This window comes from Ostrinia nubilalis, chromosome 8, assembly GCF_963855985.1.
Source record: "Ostrinia nubilalis chromosome 8, ilOstNubi1.1, whole genome shotgun sequence".
NCBI lineage: Eukaryota > Metazoa > Arthropoda > Insecta > Lepidoptera > Crambidae > Ostrinia > Ostrinia nubilalis.
The window spans coordinates 17,444,818-17,467,495 of NC_087095.1; the positions used below are offsets into that span (position 1 = coordinate 17,444,818).

A 22,678-nucleotide genomic window follows, 5' to 3' on the forward strand; every position below is an offset into this window, starting at 1 on the left:
ACAGTATTTTACCTATGTCTTGTTACAGAAATATTGTTGTCGTGATTGAGTATGGGACTTAAATTCTAGGTACACAGGTGTATAAGGGGATAAATAGCAACTAAGGGAGAAAATGGACTACGGTAAAATGGGAGGATATTTGATGGGATGAATTTTCCCTGGTGTAAGCAAAACTTTGAAGACACCTTCTTCACAACAGCGTTGTGACAATTTTTCGTTTTCGTTTTGCATTATTTCTAGGTTTGCTTGGTCTAGTATCAGCTACTGGCGGTGTCTTATCGACAATTAGGCGTACCATCACTAGGGACAGTCGCAGAACCGCCAGTAGCAGTTGATTTTCGTAGGCGAGCTCAACTGCTTTTACGTTGTCGGTGTGTCCACTAAAGGGTTGAGTCGTCATCGGAGGGCTGCAGCAGCGCGCCACTCAGGCTCAGGTTGATCTCCTTGCGCGAGTTCAACTGCTTCAGCTTGGATGACTGAGATAACTTACGTCGTCGGTATGTCGGCCACTAGAGGCGTGGAGTCGTCGTCGGACGGCTGCAGCAGCGCGCCGCTCAGTCCCATGGCGAGGCGCTTCATGAGCGGCGGGCGGTCTCCGAGGCGCCGGTAGCAGTTGATCTCCTTGCGTGAGTTCAACTGCTTCAGGTACTAAGTCTTGGTTTGCTAACATAGTTATCGTAACCTCACTTACGTGGTCGGTGTGTCTGCTACTAGAGGCGTGGAGTCGTCGTCGGACGGCTGCAGCAGCGCGCCGCTCAGGCCCATGGCCAGGCGCTTCATGAGCGGCGGGCGGTCGCCGAGGCGCCGGTAGCAGTTGATCTTCGTAGGCAAGTTCAACTGCTTCAGCTACTAAATCTTGGTTGGCTACATAGTGATCGTAACCTCACTTACGTGGTCGGTGTGTCGGCTACTAAAGGGGTTGAGTCGTCGTCGGACGGCTGCAGCAGCGCGCCGCTCAGACCCATGGCGAGGCGCTTCATGAGCGGCGGGCGGTCGCCGAGGTGCCGGTAGCAGTTGACCTCCGTGGGCGAGTTCGACTCCTCGGAGCTGCTCGGGCTGGGCTCGTTTACTAGCTTCGACACTCCCATTATGTCGCATTTCGCTGGGGATCTGCAATTGATTTGTCAAATTGTTACGTTAATTTAGTTACGTAACTCAAGTTGGAAGTATACTAATAAAAGAGGGAATTATTTCAATTAAACGGTTTATTGACGTCCACACGGACGGACGGACAGATCACAGAGAATACAGAGTTAGCATCATAGACAAAAGTATTAACTTTTTAACTATGGCAAAGGGCGGTGTTTATTTAAATCCTACATCCTCCCTTAAACACAAACCCATTTGCGATACACAGTATTCTAATTTTGCATGCGTCGTTGCCTTGGTAAGTGCATCTGCAACCATCATGTTGGTTTGTACATAGCGAACATCGATCACTCCACTTAGTACCTTGTCTCGGACAAAATGGTGCCTCACGTCAATGTGTTTTGTTCTGGCATGATATCCATCGGTACCTGCAAGCTTGATTGAGCTCTGGTTATCGCTATAAATAACCATCGGTTTACTCTTCAACTGTGGCCAAAATGTTTCTTGGAGTTGTCTCAGCCACAAAGCTTCTTGTACACACGATGACAGCGACATGTACTCCGCTTCAGTCGTAGATAACGCTACAGTAGGTTGCCGCCTCGAGTTCCAGCTAATCATTCCTCCCTGAAACAAGAATGTGTAACCTGTGCAAGAGCGCCGATCATCTTCTGAGCTGGCCCAGTCTGAGTCACAGTAGCCATGCGTCATTGTCTCCTCTGGATTCTTCTTATAACTCAGTTTGAAGTCTTGAGTACCCTTCAAATAACGCATCACTCGTTTCAAAGCAGCCCAGTGTTGCTGTTGAGGTTTGGTGTTGTACTTACTCAACATATTGATCACAAAACTAATATCGGGCCTAGTGACCTGTGAAATGTATAATAAACATCCAATTACTTCCTGATAAGGAATGTCTTTCAATATCTTACTTTCTTCAGTATTTTCTATTCCTTGAAACTTGAAGTTTGGATCAATTGGAGTTTTTACAGTTTTGCAATCAGCCATTCCATATTTGCTCAATACCTCCTGTATATATTTTCTTTGATCTAAATACAGAGTGCCTTTATTTCTATCTCTTTCTACATGTATTCCAAGACAGTACTTCAGTTCACCTAAATCCTTCATTTTTAACTTGCTGAATAACTGTTCCTTAATACGAGCCTTACTATCTTGATTATTTGTGAACAAAATAATATCATCTACATGAATAGCCATAAAAGTCATGTCATTTTCATTCACAATGTTATAGTAGATACAAGGATCACATTTAGCTTGTAAAAGACCCAATTCTTTTAATGCTGCATCAAGCTTCTTGTTCCACTGCCTGCTAGCCTGTTTCAATCCATATAGAGACTTTTTCAGTCGACAAACTTTCTCACTATCTGTACTATCCGTGTTGTCATACATAGGAGGCATTTTCATGTATCCTCCTCTATGTCTCCTTGGAGAAACGCTGATACGGCATCCATTTGCCACATATCCATATCGTACTTGGCAGACAGAGCAAACAAATATCTAAGCGAAGTCGTTCTTACCACTGGTGAAAATACTTCCGTGTAATCAATGCCGGGTTTTTGAGAACAGCCCTTGACCACAAGCCTTGCTTTGTATTTAACAATTTCACCTTTCTCATTCGTCTTCGTCTTAAAAACCCACTTACATGGTATTGCACGTTTGCCAGCTGGTAGCGAAGTAATTTCCCAAGTTTTATTTTCTAATAAAGACTTGTACTCTTCATTCATAGCATCCTTCCAAAATTCAGCCTTAGTACTTGCCATAGCTTCTTTCACAGTTTGTGGATCTGAAATTGGCATAACACACATGAAATTATTGCCTTGAAGGTTGCGTCTCTGGTGTGGCCTCAAAGTGATATTTCTTTCAAAACTACTCTCCTCAGTATCATCACTTGTATCAGGGTAATAGGTCTCATCATCCGACCTTCCATTATCACAACTGTAAATTGATGTGTCAGTCGTACTAGTTTCCGCTTCAATTTGAACGCTATCCTCTTCATTTGTAAGAGTGTTATTTATTTCGGTACTATTCTGTGAATCTGAACAATCATTGTTTGCATCCAGGGGAATATTAACACACTGTGTCAATGATACAGGTTCCGGTGTAATATTTTCAGTTTCAAGATCTTTTTCTATGAATATTACTTCCCTGCTAATGACAATCTTTTTGTTAATAGGATCAAACAGTCTATACCCCTTTGTGTTCTCACAGTATCCAACAAATATTAGTTCACGTGATTTACGATCCCATTTCTGTCGAATTTGTTTAGGAACGTGTACCATGGCCTTAGTGCCAAAAATCCTTAGATGTGAAATATTTGGTTTCTTACCAGTCCATTTTTCGTATGGTGTTACCTCACCCAGTACTCGTGACGGCGATCTGTTGATGACATGAGCTGCAGCAGCAACAGCCTCAGCCCAAAAAGTTTTCTTCAGCTTTGCTTCAAATAGCATGCACTTTGCACGCTCGACAAGAGACCTGTTCATCCGCTCGGCCAACCCGTTCTGCTCAGGTGAGTACGGAGAGCTCGTCTGATGTTTGATGCCGGAAACTGCTAGAAAGTTAGTAAAATCCTGATTACAATACTCCTTCCCATTGTCACTTCTCAAAATTTTGATTTTCTTGTCCAATTCATTTTCAACTTCTTGTTTATACTTTTGAAATACCGATCGAATGTCAGTTTTGCTCTTCAAAAAGTATACATAAACTTTGCGTGAAAAATCGTCTATGAAGGTTATAAAATACTTTCCTCCTCCAGCCGATGTCGTTTCCATTGGACCGCATAAGTCGGTATGTATTATTTCCAACAGCGCATTTGCCCTCGAACCAGAATGGGGAAACGGTGATCGAGTTTGTTTAGCTTCACAACATGTGACACAAACATTATCAGCTTCCTTGTTACTGATAGTTATACCTTCAGCACATACCTCTAATCTCCTCACATCAGCCATGTTTAGGTGCCCCATCCTCTTATGCCATGTAGTAATATCTACCTTACTCTCATTATGAGAAACTGTATATGCACTATCTGTAACAGTATTAAGTTTATACATGTTATTGCATAAATTCGCAGTTGCTACTAGAGTCTTGTTGGCATTGAATATGTTGCAGCCCGTGTCAGTGAACTCTACCTTACAGCCACTCTTGGTTAGTTGACTAACCGACAAAAGGTTTGTACTCAGATCAGAAATATACAAGACATTTCTCACCTGGATTGGATTCTCATTCTTGCAATAACGGGTCTGTATATTTACTTTACCCATACTGTGCACGGAGACTGAGTCACTGTTCGCCACCATTATTTTATTAATCGGAGGTGCTTGCAGGTCATACATCCAATTAGAGCGTCTTGACATATGCATAGTAGCTCCCGAGTCAACATACCAGTCGTCCTGATTTGACACGCTGAAAGCTGAAAAAACGGCTGAAAAGGTGTTATGATTATTCTTGTTATCATTATTCTTCACTGTAGTAGCTTTGCATTGGCTCTTGTAATGCCCATAATTGTTACACTTAAAGCAGCGGGGACCTTTTCCTTTTGGCTTTGTGTTAGAGGTATTCTTGTGCTTTGTATAGAATGCAGAAGACTCGGAGACTTTCACTTCTTGTAAAAGTTTTGTCTTCACAAAATCTGATGAAATCTTTATGCAGGAACTTTCCAGACCCATGATCATCGGTTTATAATTATCCGGTAAACCTGCCAGCATGAGTGTTCCCAGCCATTCATCACCAACTTCGAAGCCGATATTCCGTAACTTGTACGCAGTACTCATAATCTTATTAACGTATTCCTCGATACTGGAGCAGTTGTCTAGGGTGGTGTTTATCAGATCCTTCAATAATCCGACTTTTCGAGATAGCCCGGAGTCCTCAAATGCAACCTCAAGTCTTTTCCACACCTCTCTGGCGGACGAAGCACTTTCAATATGCACGAAATTTATTGGTTCTACCAACAAAATCAATTTCGACTTGGCTTTGATATCTTTCTTCGGATCAACGTTGATTCCTGGATCAACACACTCCCATAAATCTTCGTGTTCTAGATACGATTTAACTGCAAACTTCCATGTCGAGTAATTTTCCCGACCAGCCAATTTTTCCAGTTGAAGGTTCGCGGTAGCCATTTTCGATCGGGAAAAATTTTCAGAATATTACTTCGAAATGTGATTCTCCGATTTATGTCAATAAATTGTCGAAATTCTCCCTTTCACTACGGGTATACGGGACGGCCCATAACCTGTTGGAAGTATACTAATAAAAGAGGGAATTATTTCAATTAAACGGTTTATTGACGTCCACACGGACGGACGGACAGATCACAGAGAATACAGAGTTAGCATCATAGACAAAAGTATTAACTTTTTAACTATGGCAAAGGGCGGTGTTTATTTAAATCCTACAGGTCGTAATACGGTAAAACAGAATTGTTAATTTGTTCTAAAATACTTTTTCATTTTTCAAATAGCCCTACTGCTTGTTACAGTCTACTTGTCTACGGATAAAACGGATGAAATGCGTTTTATCCCTTTTATCATTCAGGGACTGGGTAGTCAATGCGAAAAAACGCTCAACGGTTGGAATGTGCAGGTGTCAAAATGTCCATACGGACCGGTTGTTAGTGTGGCAGAAAGTATGAACGTCAAAAAGTCCCAGTGCCAAAATGTACATTGTTACCATGGTTACAATGGTTTAGTGACAAATGGTACACATCACAAAATACAAGTACAACAAAAGGTGTGATAGATAAAATGATCAACTGATATATTGTGCTCATGAATAAATTAATAAAATTAAATGTCAAAATGTTCAATGTTCTTGTAGTCTAGTCAATAAAGTTTTTTTTGGACATTTTTACCTTGATGCATTTAAACACTTGTTCACGTTAGCTATTATACAATAAGACGCTTGTTCAAATAAACCCGAAGACATTTTAACTTCAGATCATTTTAACCATTGCTCATTTCGACGTTCATACTTTTTGCCACACTAACAGCCGGTCCGTATGGACATTTTGACACCTGCACATTCCAACCGTTGAGCGTTTTTTCGCATTGACTACCCAGTCCCAGACTGCCTTTTATGGTTACAGTCGTGCCTTCTTTAAGAAACTACAGATTGCGATATTCCAAGGTTATCTAAAACTTTAACCTCAGCTGAGAGGCAAGCTAAGTAATTAATTTCAATGAGATTGGACTTATCTTTAGATTAGTTTCACATGCCGCCATGTGCGATGTATCATTTCAATGAATAGTTTTAAACATGCAGAGATTTTTATCTCAAATTCAAATTGTTTATTGCTCCATGTTGGTATACAAAGGTTTATCACTGACCTGTCTCCGCAGTGAGGGTAGTGGTGGGTCAGGCCGGGCAGCGAGTCGGGCGCGCGTACGCCCATGCCGCCGCAATCGCTGCTCAACTCCTTGCTCTGAAATAACAATTCAAATTCATTTTCTTTATTTGCTCATAAATAGGGTAAATACATAAGTGGTGGATGGTATTTTATAAAAGTGCAGTCCTATTTAGCCAATGTCAGTTAGCATGCAAATTATAGATTAGGTAAATGTCGAATCATTTACACATTCAAATTAAATAATTTAGGTTCCGAAGTTATTATTGACGATGAGTGTAGTTTATAGGTTTCACTGTAATATTTTCAATTGACCTTTTACCATAATAATTAGTAACAAACGGAAAATAAAACATTATTGAACTTGCTCACAGTCCTAAAAACAGAGAAGTCGTTTGGTAACAACAAGTGAAACAGATGGGATGTTTTTCCAAAGCGCTTTCTTTCAAAGGTTAAATACAAAAGTTATTATACTTTTATTGTGGCCTTTTACTGTCGCAGCATGTATTTACTAATCTGAGCTATTAAGTGGAGCCATAAAAGTCGATGTAAGTCGGGTGACGCTCGATTGTTTGCCCAACTGTCGTAATAAGCAGCTATGTTTCAAGCGGACGGCGCCGTAAATCAGTCCGCATTCCTCCAGAAGAATGCGAACTAACGGCCACATTATCTTGACTCTAGACAATAATGCAGCTTAGAGAGAGGAGCCAGACCATTTTGACCGGAATGAAAAATCGAAAGACTGCTGGATATATTTTTCAGGCGTGGAAAATATCCTACTAATATTATAAATGCGAAAGTTTGAATGTCTGGGTGTCTGGATGTATGTTACTCTTTCACGCAAAAAGTACTGAACGGATTTTGATGAAACTTTACAGTATTATTGTTTATAACCCAGATTAACATATTATTATAGGCTATAATTTATGACGATCTGTGCCAAACTAAATTTCACGCGGGTGATGCCGCGGGCAAAAGCTAGTGATGAATAAGGTTTAGTTGAGTTTAGATGTTGGTAAATCAGCCATGCTTTCCTTCCTTGTAAATGTATTGCTTTTTTGGCGTTTCTATTGATTGTTTCATCCACAACAGAGCTCTTATAAAAATTTGAAATCATGTTTTACCAAATAAAGAAAATATTTAGAAAATATTTTACCGATAAAGTAATACTCACGCAAACAAATGCATTTTATGTGTTCAGACTTTAGGCAGCAAACAAATAAAAAGAATACATGAGCCAGGACTTATTAGCAAATATTATTAACGAAATGAACTGACCGTTTCTTTCCGACTATACCCCGAAGCTCGACAATAATAGGGACGAAATCATTGCCTGTCACAACACGAGCCCGATTGATATACGGAACGGTTACACTATGAACCTTATTATTTTCGTAGTAAATTAGTGTAGCGGTATTTCACAAAACGTGCCGACGCGTGACAGAATGCAGGATGACATAAGGAATCTTTTGTCGGGACATAATTTTTTTTCGATTTTTTTTTTTTTCGAGACATGTTGAATATTTATTAGATCAATGTAAACTGTTTTGTTTTGCGGGAATGTATCGATTCGATGTCGTTATTAAAAAAAAAAAACATTGTAGAATTTTGGATAAGGCTTTACAGATAATTTTGTGTCCTTGTTTTATAAGATTTTTCCTTGTGAGTCATATTGGTTTTTCTCTTATTTACCTCGAAAAACATTTTTATGAAAGAAAAAACTAAATTCTCTTTATCACAACGGATTTTGCCTTTTAACTTTTAGTGCGACTGTAAGTGGCTTTGTATGTTACCTCTACTTATTTACACAGAAGTTGCAGCGGTAAGAACGAAAGAGAGGAATAGTCCCATTTCCTGCTATGAATAAAATAATAGTTATTACATAAAGTATTCTTCGGAATTGTAAAATTTTCAGTGTAAAATCGATTTATAAATGAATAGGTAGTAAAAACGTGTCACAGCAATAAATTAACTATGATTAGGCTGGTAATTTTATTCAATACTTAACTTATGCAAGAAACTTTAGCATAAAAAGCATAATAATAGTTTCAATAGAAAATTAACTTCTGGTACAAGAAGCTCAATGTACTAATCAATCACCTGTCGATACTTCGATGTTTTACTACGTTATTAAAGAAAAACATAATAATACCAAACGTGATTTCACGTCCGTTAAGTAACAGTGTAATTTAATTAAGGAAAATTATACGTTTTATCATATCACCTGCATATTATGAAGAAATACTTATAAAGTTAATTGGCTATATTAATACTCAATTATTTAACGACTTCCATTTCATAATTTATCATAGTGCCTAGATAATTGGTACGCAATTCGTACACACAATCAACAAGCTATACATATATTGAGCAATACTTAAGGCGGCTCATACTACAGATATTACCATAGATAGATGTTATGACGAAGAAATAGTATGACAAAGCTGATATCTTGCTGTAAAAGTCCCCTGTAACATCAAATATGTCTTCACATAGCAATCGAGTACCTGTGCAGATCCCCAAGCAATGAGCGGCGTCCCCAACGCCTTTACTGTGCTGAGACTACATAAACGTCACCAACTCTCAAACCGTGAGGTGGGACGTGATAAAAATATAGGTAAAGGGGAAGCAGAGCTTTTTCTTTTGAAGTTCAGCCCTAATAAAAGTACCAAAGATGATAAGTAATCTTTACGTGTAACGAGTTTTTTTCTACGAGGACGGTAGCTTTAACATGATTCATAGATAAAAAGAAAAATAAAGATAGAGTCATCAGATAGCAGCAAATCTTCCGTGCACGAGTAATATGTGCCTGTTGAAGGTATGTTGATTATTCTGATTTGTTATCCAGTAATTCATACGTTCCCCTATCGTTGGTACAGTAGTACAGTAGGCAAATATCAGCTCAGTTTAGGAAAAAAATTGGAACAATAATACAACATTGCAGTATTTCATAGCATTGTTTCAATGTATATCATAGTTTGTGTTCGTACTTTGCATAAAAGCTTAGAATGCAGTATCAGAAATTTATGATTATTAGAACAACTAGGTATTTACAATGTTCTATGGTAGAGTAGGCAAATTATTTCCATTACTAGTCGATTGATTTTGAAAGTTACGATCGCAACCGGGTCATAACTCTCGTGTTTATTGTGTGCAAATTGACGGTAAATTGTTTAAATAAATATGTAATAGCATGGCTAGAACAACCGTATTAAATTTGTCTAGCCCTAAACTATGGTAGAGCTAACAAACAAGGCAATAACGCATAAATATGATAGAGCACTGGCTCATAGCGTAATAATTGACCTAAATAATTTTGATATTCAATAAATCTTTAAACGAGTACCTAGTTAGTTTATTAGTAAAAACATTGGCCACAAAGCTAAAGGTCGTGGGTTCGCAGTGTACGATATTTATTGCATTTGCACTAGGACATGTTACTAGTACACTACACTAAATATTGTTACTAGGAGACAGTAAAATATGGATTGCAGATTTTGTAGCGACTTTTTCAAGTTGGCTAAATTAAATCGGTGCGTGCCAATAGTTATTCGTGAAATTAAATTTATTAAATGGAAGGGCAGTTTTAGTTAAATTCAAATTCATTATTCATAATTTTATTCAATACTTAGACCCTTTCCAGGGCACTTATACACGTCTGAAATATAGCCTACCACGACCTTTATGCACCATCTTTTAAAAATCCTTCTGCTCCAAGCCTTTTGCGTCACCAAACTGTGTCATAAAATGCTCGTACACGGCCTAAAATATTCACACAGAACGTACTTGTGGCACTGCAGTGTACTACTCGTACGAACGGCCTCTATTGTAAACCAAACTTTACTTTCAGGACTTGCGGCCTAGTTTCAGGATTTTAATATTTCAACAACTGTATTTACAGTTCAGCTTATTTTGCGAAATCGTAATATTTGTTATCATTTCTGTTACTGAAGGGTAATTTCAGTCGATTTTACTTCATGAAAGACCTACTTAAAAACATTATAACTCAGTTTTTAATTAAAAACAAATTAAAACGAACAACAAAATAACTGAGTAGAATTGAATGAAACCACCACAAACGACACTCCACCCCTTAAATTCTTATCACAACCGTCATGCATGTAATAAACAACTGAAATTATATGTCTGGCGCCCAGAGCCAGGCCCATTTAATCAATTCACCTTTTTATTGCCTCCCTCGAAATTATATGCGTCAGCCACGGAATCCCCGCGATTTGGGACTAGTAATTATACCTGGATATAGCATGTTTGTTCGCGGCAATAGGCTCTAAATGTGTAATAAAAATCTATAACTACTTCATTAAGTTCATTGGCTTACATTTTTTTAATCACACGTTTGGTTTTCAAAGGAAAAATGCGAGTAACACAATTGTTTTATCAGATTAAACCGTTTAAAAACACTCTACTGTAACGTGCGTATCGACGAAATCTTTGCCGTAGAATTATTTCGCCGTCTGCCGCCATCTATTGCCAGATACCGGTTATTTACTACCGTTTTCTTTGTTTCTTATCGCTCTTTCTTTTCCCGTGACCTTTGGTCTGAAAACACCCTTCTAAATTAGTTAGGGCCCCAACTTTATAGGGGCCCGTACAGCTAGCCGCAGCATCTTTCAGTTATTAAATTTTACTATTAGTGATCACGCTAGCAAAGTGTTTAACATGATGGTTTAAACCTTCAAAACACACACAACACATATATTTCATTTTCTACCATTTCATTTTTACACAGGACTCTTTTTCTTAATGTTACTTTCTTTTTTTTATAAGCATTCAAGCTTAGAAAGTCTAAATCGTTTAGGAAAACTACCAAACAGAGAAGTTTCAATGTAATCCTACATTCGCTTCAAACAATTTTCTTTTTCGTTTTATAGCGCTGAAGCAACCCCTTTGCCTCCCCATGACCTCTAGTCCGGCAACAATCTGTGTAACGACTGACTTTATGACCCATTCTATTTTTACCCAGGTCGAACTTAATGGTTAGACTTATCTTAGTGCGTAGATAGAGATAGTGATATATTATACTCATCAAGTTAGACCTGTCAAAAACAATATTATAGAAATATTCACTGTTTTAAATAAGTTTCGTAATGCTGTACTTTACCAAGCAGGCCTTGACATTCAGAACTTAAAAATAATTTACTATCCAATACTTCAGTCTTATGGAAAACATAGCTGTCGCCATTTTAATTTCAATATTTTTATTCCGAGCAGGCATTTTAATAAATAACTTTTACAGCTCGACGGCGGAATACACCGCACTTCGTGTAATTACACGCTCGCCCCATAAATTCGGTGAAAACAATAAAAATATAAAAACACAGGGCCGCACTCGCGGGCGAGTTACGAGCGTGTAAATTACACGCGTGCACGTTACTGGCGCGGGTCAAAAGGTCGCGCTAGATGCGAATAGATCGAGCGAAGGTCATAAAACTAACCGTATTTAAAATACGATATTGAAACTGAACACGCACTGCTAGAGCAATGTCCCGCTTTTGTATAACACGTAATAAAATAAATAAAATTAACACAGGTACTCGTTTAATCAATGGAATGCAAAAGCAAGGAGGCATATTGGATAGTCAATTCAAAGGTGTTAACAAAATAATAATAAATTAACGTTTACGATTACAAAGATATTGTATAGTAATAAATAAAATAAATTGTTACATTAATGAGTAGAATATATTTTAATTGCAAATGTTAAGACAGTTTACTGTAGCGTTTTAAGTATGTACGTGCTTATCACGGTGCTCTTCGGAGACTGAAAATTTATTAGTTTTTACTCAATTAGTTTTTACTTTATTAGTTTTTGCTATGTGTTAAGGAGCCTTAGAGATGAGGTTACGATTGAGCAGCTAAAGATGGCATATAACGCTTTAGTGAACTCAAGACTTCGCTACAGCATTAAACTTTGGGGAAATAGCTACCAATATAACATCAATAAAGCCTTTGTAGCACAAAAGAGGGCGATAAGGGTAATTTTTCGTCTTTCCCAACTAGAGTCCTGCAGGGATTACTTTATTAGACTGGGAGTTCTTACGGTCCCATGCCTCTATATATTCGTCACGCTCTGCGACATAATTAAACACCCAAACAAAGTGGAGACTCCCCTGGAAAGAGAAACAAGACTTACCACCAGGAGGAAAGACATTCCTACTAGAGGTAACACAGATTGGCCGAGACTTAACATTTTTAAACACAGTGCTTACTATCAGGCATCACGTCTGTATAATGGGCTCCCGATGGAACTGAAGAACATTAACAAATTATCGATTTTTAAAAGAAAATTAAAATCATTTTTATTGAGAAAGTGTTACTACTCTGTCGCGGAATATATTAATGATAAGTATAACATTTAATGGCTGGACATATTTTTGACTAATTGCAATTTAAAAAATTATGACATTTTTATCGTATATTAATTGAATTATTTTTATTTATTTTTTATTTTTATTATGATTATTTAAAATGACATGTTAGTTAATTGAAATATAATGTAATGTATTTTTGTAACTTGTTCAACGCAATATGTATTTTGCTATGAATGAATATTTTGAATTTGAATTTGAATTTGAATTCAAACTGATTGATTAATTTTTACAGTTAAAATATTTATTATTGTACCAATTTTAAGAAACATAAGCTCTTCAAATGCCTCCCTGCGGCGCGTGCGTAGATCCCCTAAACCGGTGCCGTGCCGAGCCGCACTAAGCAGACGAAAGAACTATTCGCCGCGGCCCCGGCATTCGGGGCAATGTCGCAGTCAGCGTCTGCGCGTGGTGCCAATTGAAAGCGTGGTTGTATGGCTGAAGGACGAATGTCTCTTATTTTGATATGAATGAAAGCATACTGATTGCTGATCGGTAATCAAAGCTGGCAAGGTGTTATCTGCGTAACGATAATATCTTAAATGTATAGCATTTGCACAGATTGACCAGTGTCTGGATAAGATTTGATAGTTTTATGATCATATCTCTAGATATGATTTTGTTGATAGCTGCAAAGGTCCCAAAGTTTGAATTTTAGAATGTTCAAGGCGTTAGAGTGTTATAATTGGCAAAGTCAATAAATCTTTATGGACGTTTAATCAGAAAGTTCGTCGTATTTGATCACTGCATAAGCAAAACACCAGAAATAAGGTCAGCATAACCTTTTTCATCTTGATACAACTAAAGTATGAGAAGCAATAAGCGGTTTTACCTCTCTTGAGTCTTCGGATGTGTGCGATGTCAAAGTGGCGCCACATTTTATCTGCCAGATCTTCAATTTATGACGTCTATGATAACGCGGTTTAACTGTGACACCAAAACATAATAAACTGCCTTCTCAATACGATACAATCTAAAAATACTGAAATGATGATGAAAAATTGTTCGTCGCTAAGTTTAAAAACTTGGTAACGCAAAATCTTTCAGCATTTTCCCACATATTTTCAAGGAATTCGATCCTTTTCCAAGGAAGAGACTGCACCCTAAACGTTGGCAACGTAATCTTGGCTGATAGAAAACGTGCCCTGCGACTGATGGTCCCCGCCCCCGCGCCCCTGGCTCCGGCTCTGTAGGGTTGTCTATTATATTGCGAATTTCAGTTTACACCTTTTTAACTAGGCAATGACAGGTATTTGACGGCATCCTCTCTTGAAAATTAATATTTTTAATTTGTACTGCAAAAAATACTAATATTCTCATTAACTCCTTTTAAGAACTAGTGTTATAAGTGGCTTCACTACAACAGTTCAGCAGTAGCAGGGTCCAAGCCAGCGTTCTCTGGATCTTCGAGTCAGTCAGTCTGGCACATTCACTGTTCGTCTAATGACGATTTAAAATTTATAATATTGAATTTCATTTATAAACAGATAGACAGATTATTTTAACCAATAATAACTTAAAAGTACTGGTACTATGCAGGCATTAAAACATTTTGCGTAGGTACAGAACAAATAAAGAGGCAACCCTAACTGTCCCCAGTGGGGCAAACACGTATAACCGACAGACCGATCATCGACGGGTGATAAGGAAAATTGTATGTGCTCTAGCCGCAGCCGACTTGTTCGCAAGTCGCTGTGTTTTATTGCACTGTCCCGCATCGGTCTGTGCCCAATGTGCAATGGAACTGGGAAAAATGGGAAGCTAAATGATTAGAAGCCAGAAATAAGTAATAAATTCAATTATGTAATAATGTATGTAGTTATAAATTCAATTATGTAATAATTAAACTTGATTTTCTTGTGAAAATAATTCTTTGTGGTATAAGGACTATGATGAACAACGTAATGTGGCTATGGTTCTCACCTGGTATTTTTAATGTACTGATAACTTTAGATGTAGGCTTTAACCATAAAATTCACATGCCAAGAATAAATAGATTATAATCAGAATATACCAAGAGATCGCATTATTTGAAATTATTTGTCATTTCTATTTAATCATTCGCAAAATTACAACGCACTATTATTAAGGTTATAAGTTTGCGAGGAAAATCAGTCCACATTGAGAGATGTGATCCTCACTAGCCCTTATTGCCCACAAACATTCGCCCAATGAAAGAAAGTGTATACGCAGGGCCATTCGGGAAATGGAAAACTGATAATATCAGTAATAAGGCCAGACTATTTTTGGGAATTTATTCTCTTTTTGGGATACAACTTCATCAAATTTGAGTGCTTCTCGGATAGATTCTACAGATTGAAGATATTACGGCTCCAGCCAAATGGGGGTAGATAGGCTTATTAGGGGTGTTTGGGAAAGGAGGATTCTAGGGCAAAGATGAGAAACTGTTCCGACGATTTTTGCATTGGGCAGACCTTCGCAATGGCTTGGGCAATTTTATTTTTCTGCCAATGAAGGAATGGAATACGTTGCGGATAAGTTTTTTGTTTGATTGAGCTCTTTGCGAATTGGTTTTGAGACTAGCTTGGCTGACAGTTTTATTAAAGCTCCACTGCTAATTTTATTTTTTAAGATTATTTTACTATGGTTGAATAATTTGAGCCGGTGCGGTACTGCGATTCTTTGTGAAGAAGATAAAGAATCACAGTCATGAGTTATTAAAATCATAAACAACAATATAGTAAACGTTATTAACTAAGAGGAACTTCTATCATGGAGATGAGAAAACAAATAATATTTCTGTTGGACTACCACTTTACCACTCCAATACCGTTCTGGGTAGCACTAAGTAGGTCACACCACAATCGTCTATTATCATTACTAGAGCGAGCATTATTTCTATTACTATAAACGTGTCTTTCTATACCGTGATCGCCAATAGTTAGCCCAAATATATTTCTAAAGACACTACGCTCCATTTATACCTAGTCCATGCGCGCCGGAGCTTCCAGCCGATTGGCCCGGGACACGCGAGCCGAATAAATCTGTGGTATATCACCCTTCACATCTGTATTTATTACAGTTTGTTTCAAGTGAATCCTGTAAAGACTGGTGCTCACTGAAGACGCACGCACTTAATTTTGTGGACGAAAGTGCAGCGTTGTTTTGCTTCAGAAAGAAATATAACTCAATATTAGTTTCATTGCTACCAGATTAATCACCATGAAGCGGTCTCATCTCATACGCGCTTATACGATTATGACCTAGCGCGATAATACCTAATGCAAGACACAATTGAGTACTCAAGTACCGAATATTATCAACATACATACTTTTCAACCGACTTCAAAAAAAAGGAGGAGGTTCTCAATTCGACCCGTATGTTTTTTTTTTTTTTCTATGTTTGTTACGCGATAACTCCGCCAATTATGAACCGATTTGAACAAATCTTTTTTCGGCGTATAGGTAATACCTCAAGGGTGGTCCCATTTAAATTTAATAATAGAAAAAACAACCCCCAAGGGTGGAAAATTGGGGATGAACTTTTTTATATGCAATATCTCCGCCGATTATAAATCAATTTGAACGATTATTTTTTTGTTGAATAGGTATTATCAAAAGGGTGGTTTCATGCGAATTTGAGGAAAATATTTCACCCCCAAGGGTGGAAAATTGGGGATGAACTTTTTTATACGCAATATTTTTATGTTTTAGTTTTTTTTTGTGTTCACGCATTTGAAGTCGGTTTTATTTTTTTTAAAAGTTAATTGACTATACCGTTTGTTGATGATTTGCCAATTCGGCATAAAACTTATCATCTACCATTTTTAAATTTTAGAAATCTATCTAGAATATCAGTGTGATGGGGAATGGACTTTGAACTAAGCTATAAAATATTACACTATCATGTACCTACCATGTGTTAATTTGGCGCCTGGCGACGCTTTGTGGACGCAGCCTAAGGCTGCCCTAACGAGTAGATAGCAGATACAGAGATAAGGTTAGAGGGAGCATTGGGCTTGCCTGTGGAAATAATTGTTTTATCTTCTATACAGTGTGAGTCACGTTAAAGTGTACATATGAAAATATATGAAACTAGACCTATTTTTATCGACAAAAAAGAGGTCAAAATTTTTTTGAGATTTTTTTTTAATTTTTTATAGAATTTTTTTTCTTCCAATTACTTATTGTAAAGAAAACGTAATAACTTTAAAACTAAGCGGTATATCCTGATAAAATAAAAACAGTAATAATGCTAAATAATAGGTTATACTAAAACAATACAAAAAATACACAAAAAATGCCAACAAACAATAAAAAATGATGCTTTTTGAAAAAAATCTGCTTAAAAATTCGTATTTTTTTGGTTATTTGATGAATTTCTCCAAAAAATGCCCCTATAACAGATAGTTTTTATTACTTTTTATTATTCTCTATCGTATTACTTTTGTAAAACCAAAAATCACATGTCTCTATCCCTATCACAACATTTGCTATGATCGTTTGAACAAAGGCCTGCCACCACATTTTTCTCCGCTACAGGTAGAGACAATTTTAATTTTAACTCAAATGCTTATTTTACTTCGAAATCTTTTGTTTTTATTTAAAATCTAATTTGTCTTTATCAAAATTACAAATCTAGAGTCACTTTCAGTTCCGTTGTTAACGAAGCGTTGAATGGCGCGCCCGGAGAGGCTTAGTTCAAACGATCATTGCAAACGTTGTGATAGGGATAGAGACATGCGATTTTTGGTTTTACAAAAGTAATACGATAGAGAATAATAAAAAGTAATAAAAACCACCTGTTATAGGGGCATTTTTTGGAGAAATTTATCAAATTACCAAAAAAATACGAATTTTTAAGCAGATTTTTTTCAAAAAGTTTCATTTTTTATTATTTTTTTGGCATTTTCTAGGTATTTTATGTATTTTTTTAGTATCGCCTGTTATTTAGCATTATTACTGTTTTTGTTTTATCAGGATATACCTCTTAGTTTAAAAGTTATTACGTTTTCTTTACAATAAGTAATTGGAAGAAAAAAAAATTCATTAAAAATTAAAAAAAAATCTCAAAAATTTTTTGACCTCTTTTTTTATCGATAAAAATAGGTCTAGTTTCATATATTTTCATATGTACACTTTAACGTGACTCACACTGTATATATAATAACTTTTAAAAAAAATAAAACCGACTTCAAATGCGTGAACACAAAAAAAAACTAAAAATTAAAAATATTGCGTATAAAAAAGTTCATCCCCAATTTTCCACCCTTGGGGGTGAAATATTTTCTTCAAATTCGCATGAAACCCCCCTTTTGATAATACCTATTCAACAAAAAAATAATCGTTCAAATTGATTTATAATCGGCGGAGATATTGCGTATAAAAAAGTTCATCCCCAATTTTCCACCCTTGGGGGTTGTTTTTTCTATTATTAAATTTAAATGGGACCACCCTTGAGGTATTACCTATACGCCGAAAAAAGATTTGTTCAAATCGGTTCATAATTGGCGGAGTTATCGCGTAACAAACATAGAAAAAAAAAAAAAAAAAACATACGGGTCGAATTGAGAACCTCCTCCTTTTTTGAAGTCGGTTGAAAATGAAACCCGTTTTCCGTTGTCACGACATAACATGAAAACGGCTTGACCGATTTGGCTGATTTTTTTTTTTGTAGTTTTCTAATACTCTGTACAAGGTTTTTACGGAAAAAAATATAAAGAAAATCTCTACGCTAAGGCGGTACGAAGTTCGCCGGGTCAGCTAGTAGGAGATAAAAACGTTCAAACATAAAGACCATTTGCGATTGTATTCCTTAGAACACGTTACTTTACTTTAGTACATACAAAATAGACAAGAAGTAGGTATACTTAGTTAGTTCAGAGTTAAAAAACAGTGATGAAATATTCCTCTCTCGATCGGCGAAGTACCTATATTATTTTGCGCCTATAATCCTCTGACTCAAAATCAAAGGGGCCTCCCGAGCTCCGAAAGGAATAAGAAAAAAATAGAAAACAATTGAACTGTTAATAGGCCATAACCGGTCATCAAACACGCCCCACAAAAAGCTGCCATAAATCAAAGGAGCATACATCAGTCGGCGCGATAACAGATATGTGCAGCCTTCATAAATCAGCTCCTCCGTCTGCTCAGCCGGCTCTGAACAGCCAGCTCATTTTGAACACTAGATTAATTTGCATTCTGCACATGTGCAGCCAAATCCATAGAAAGATGTGGCAGAGAACGATAAGCACACGTTATAATTTCAATAGAGTAGGTATGTAAATATGTCACTGTCATGTCATATTTTTTCAGTTTCATGCACAGATTTATTAGGATGACATCTCTTAAATACAACACGCACTAATTTTATAAGTGTCTTATATTTCAATAGCAGCTTTTCGAAAAACTGAAAAATATAAAAGAACTCCCGGATTCCACATAACACAAATGCTTTAAATCGGCTAGCTGTTTTCGTTTAGGCTGCGTCTCATCTGCCCCAGATTTGGCTCGTAAGTGGTGTAGATAATTTAGATTATAGGCTTCTACTGGCTATTTGGTTTTATGTGAACCAAAAATGGGATAAATTACGTCTTATTTATTCAATTACTGCTTGTTAGTGGCCATTAAAGGCATAAAGGTGGGAACTTGTTAAGGCGAATTAAAATTCTCAGTAAATCAATCGACAAAGTAGGTAACATGGGTATGCGCAATAGGTCATCATTATAACAATACTCAGAGCAATTAAAATCTAAATTATGGCCCACTAAAAATATAATAGTGATGATAATGCCAAATATTTTTTGAAACAACATAAAAATACAATTATTATTTAATGATAACGGAAATAAGCGAACTTTTTTGGTAGTTATTCCCCTTTAAAGTTAAGAGAATAGAATAGAATAGACTTTACTTTTACTACAGTAAGGCTGAGTTGCACCACCTAACTTTGACCGTAACTTTGACGATAACCGGTGTTTTTTGTATTTAGTTTGACAGATTTTTGACGTTTGTCAAAGTTAAAATAAGATGGTGCAACCCAGCCTAGGCATAAATTATGAAACAATAACAACACAAAACGAATATAGAAAATAGTGGACCACTGAGAGCTTAATTCCAATGAATTAGTTTATTATAAGCTTAATTGAATTTGGTTATTTCCCTGTCATAAAAATCACTAAATTCAAGTTTAAAGTTTTATTACTTGATAGCGCCATCATGTCACCGAGTGCTTTTATTTGCTTCTCAATAAAAACGTTAATTACTTTATTTCAGGCTTCCTTCGTAAATTCTTAAAGATTAATCCTGTTTGCTTCTGACATTCTTTATTTTTATAATGACTGGGTATGAAATGACTTCTTTCTTTGATAGCTGTCGACAGTTTTCATTTATAGAATGATCAAAAAGCAAAAAAAAAACACGCAGAGTCATGGCCGCAAATGTTAATAATATTTTAAAACGAAATACGGACTGTGTTTAAGGATATGTATTATACTACACTCGACATCAAATAAATCGCACCTCCCGCGACAAGCACTTTGAAACGTATGCATCCCCACTTCCCACCAATACTGGCATCATTTAAAAGCCTAGTTCTAAACTTAATTTCATTAAAGGAAAGGTTTTTACCCCAAAAATGTGTCTTTAGAAGGATCCAGAGTCACTTCTTCAAAAAATAGGTAGTTACGCTTGAGCCAATTTTTATGGCTATAAAACTGTTAAGTTGGGATTAATCGCTATCCATATGTTAAAGAGGATACGTATGATCATTATTTGGTTTTATAACCATAGAATTTGGTCTAATTGATCCCAGAGGTGGGCCCAAAGTGAGGTCTATTTTCAAGTCACATTTATGGTATATGTTAATCATTTATTAAGAAATCAAATGTGTTTTTCTTTAAGGATATTTATTGGGCTTTCAAATAACACCAATATTGTTGGGGCACCATGATTGTGTCAGGAGAAAATCTTTAAAGTTCACGTTGCGGAAGGTGCGGCTTATTTGATGTTGAGTGTATTTTAGTTATTTTTTGTTAGAAAATAATAAATGCCATAACTTTGCAATAATTAAAAAAAGGGAAATGCCATAGAAATTTTCGCGTTTTCAACGCCCATTTGTTTTGTTCCTGTTGACAGAGCAAGTGTAATATGCAGCTGCTATTAGTATTTTAGGGTTATTTACGGCCCCATCATGCAGGGGCCATAAATCAACGCGCTCTAAAGTGGTTCAAATTACCGCGGGAGGTCCGAGCGGGCCGGAGACCGGAACTACGTGATTGGTGCCGGAACTACGGTGTGGTGGAAAATTGCCGTTTGGGTGCATATGTGGTTTAGGCAGGTTACGCCTACATTTAAAATATTAGTGATAGATATGTAACACCTTGGCCCAAGTACTTACACTATGCGGAAAATTGACCGAGACGAAGCGCTAGATCGCACACCAAAGTATGGGCGACGGACAGGAGGGGAAAAATAAAGAAACCGAGATGGTGTTCACACTATTACGTCTCCGCCAATTTCCTGCAATCACGTGTCTGAAGATATGACATACGACCTTATGGCGCACTTACACTATGCAGGAAATTGACCGAGACAAAGCGCGAGCTCACACACCGAAGTATGGGCGACGCACGGCGAAACTAACTGAAGTTCGTGTTTACACTATGAGTCTCGATCAATTTTCCGCATATTGTAACTGCGCCATTAGGCTCTGCTTAGATCGCTTATTCACGGAGACATTTCTAGGAGAACCAGGAAAATATTTTTAATCTTAGGTATGAAAATAATCGCATTCGTATAGAGGCTATTTAAGATGCATTAGTCGCTTCATGGGTTGTCATTGATCTTGTCGACAAGGCTAAAAATAAACCATGCTAATCGTCAGATCCCGTGTGAACGGAAGGTGCGCCGCGTCATTATCTTCCCGGTGTTATAAATATCCCAATAGATATGTAGGACCTACCAACAGATATGATATGATATTTACACAAACAGATTATGGTTAATAACGTCCTATCGAACCGGCATATCAGCCGGGCTGGGATGCGCGCCGTGATGAAATCATATCGATGATTGTAGATGACAAATGTATAGGCTTATCGCGTTAAATCGATAAAACGGCGTTATAAACGTTTATCGCGGCGCGTATCCTAGGCCTACAGGTAGCGTTGAAAATGAAAGACAAAAGAAAAGTTACCTAACCGCACTAAAAACAACTTTGCTTCAGCAAAAATCATGCGATTATGATTATTTATTTTTTAACTAAATGTATCGATTGTTTAACAGTCTTGTTAATTGGGACAATGGAATTCGATTGAAAATTAATGATCTATTCGACAATAATAATTAATATCTTAACAACATAGTGAAAAATAAACTAAAAGCTGCGTGCTTTTTCAGTCTCAATATTAATGTATTGCCTAATATTGTCTTCAATCGAATATTGTAAAGACCGCTTGATAGTCAAGTTGTACGTCACCCTGCGCCCGCGCACATCCTGCGGGTGATAGATGCGCGCGGCGAATTAGCATAATTAAACTATGCTATTACATGCAGCTAAATATTCAAATGACAGGGCGAGCGCAGGAGATGACATAATTTTTCATTGCAAGTTATTGCTGAAGCAGCAGATGATCTATATATATAAAAGAAAGTCGTGTTAGTTACTCCAGTTATAACTCAAGAACGGCTGAACCGATTTAGCTGAAAATTGTCAGGGAGGTAGTTTAGAGCCAGGAGAAGGACATAGGATACTTTTTATCCCGTTCGAAATTAAAAAAAAAAGTCTGCTTATTTATTGCCATTAGGGCGGAACAAAGTTCGCCGGGTCAGCTAGTTTATGATAAAACTACACTCGCGAGCAAAACTATGGAATCACTTA

The 22,678-nt window shown here is 37.0% G+C and overlaps 1 protein-coding gene across 1 annotated transcript in view; it reads right to left on the reverse strand.

The window, feature by feature from the left end:
- The window catches only part of LOC135074087 (EGFR adapter protein-like), a 59,052-nt gene that overhangs the window by 12,652 nt on the left and 23,722 nt on the right, over positions 1 to 22,678 (reverse strand). The window contains exons 3-6 of the mRNA XM_063968392.1: positions 6,432 to 6,526; positions 892 to 1,110; positions 692 to 710; positions 491 to 648 (exon numbers count right to left, since the gene is read on the reverse strand). Of these exons, the coding sequence (XP_063824462.1) occupies positions 491 to 648; positions 692 to 710; positions 892 to 1,110; positions 6,432 to 6,526 (491 nt within the window). The remainder of the gene's footprint in view (positions 1 to 490; positions 649 to 691; positions 711 to 891; positions 1,111 to 6,431; positions 6,527 to 22,678) is intronic.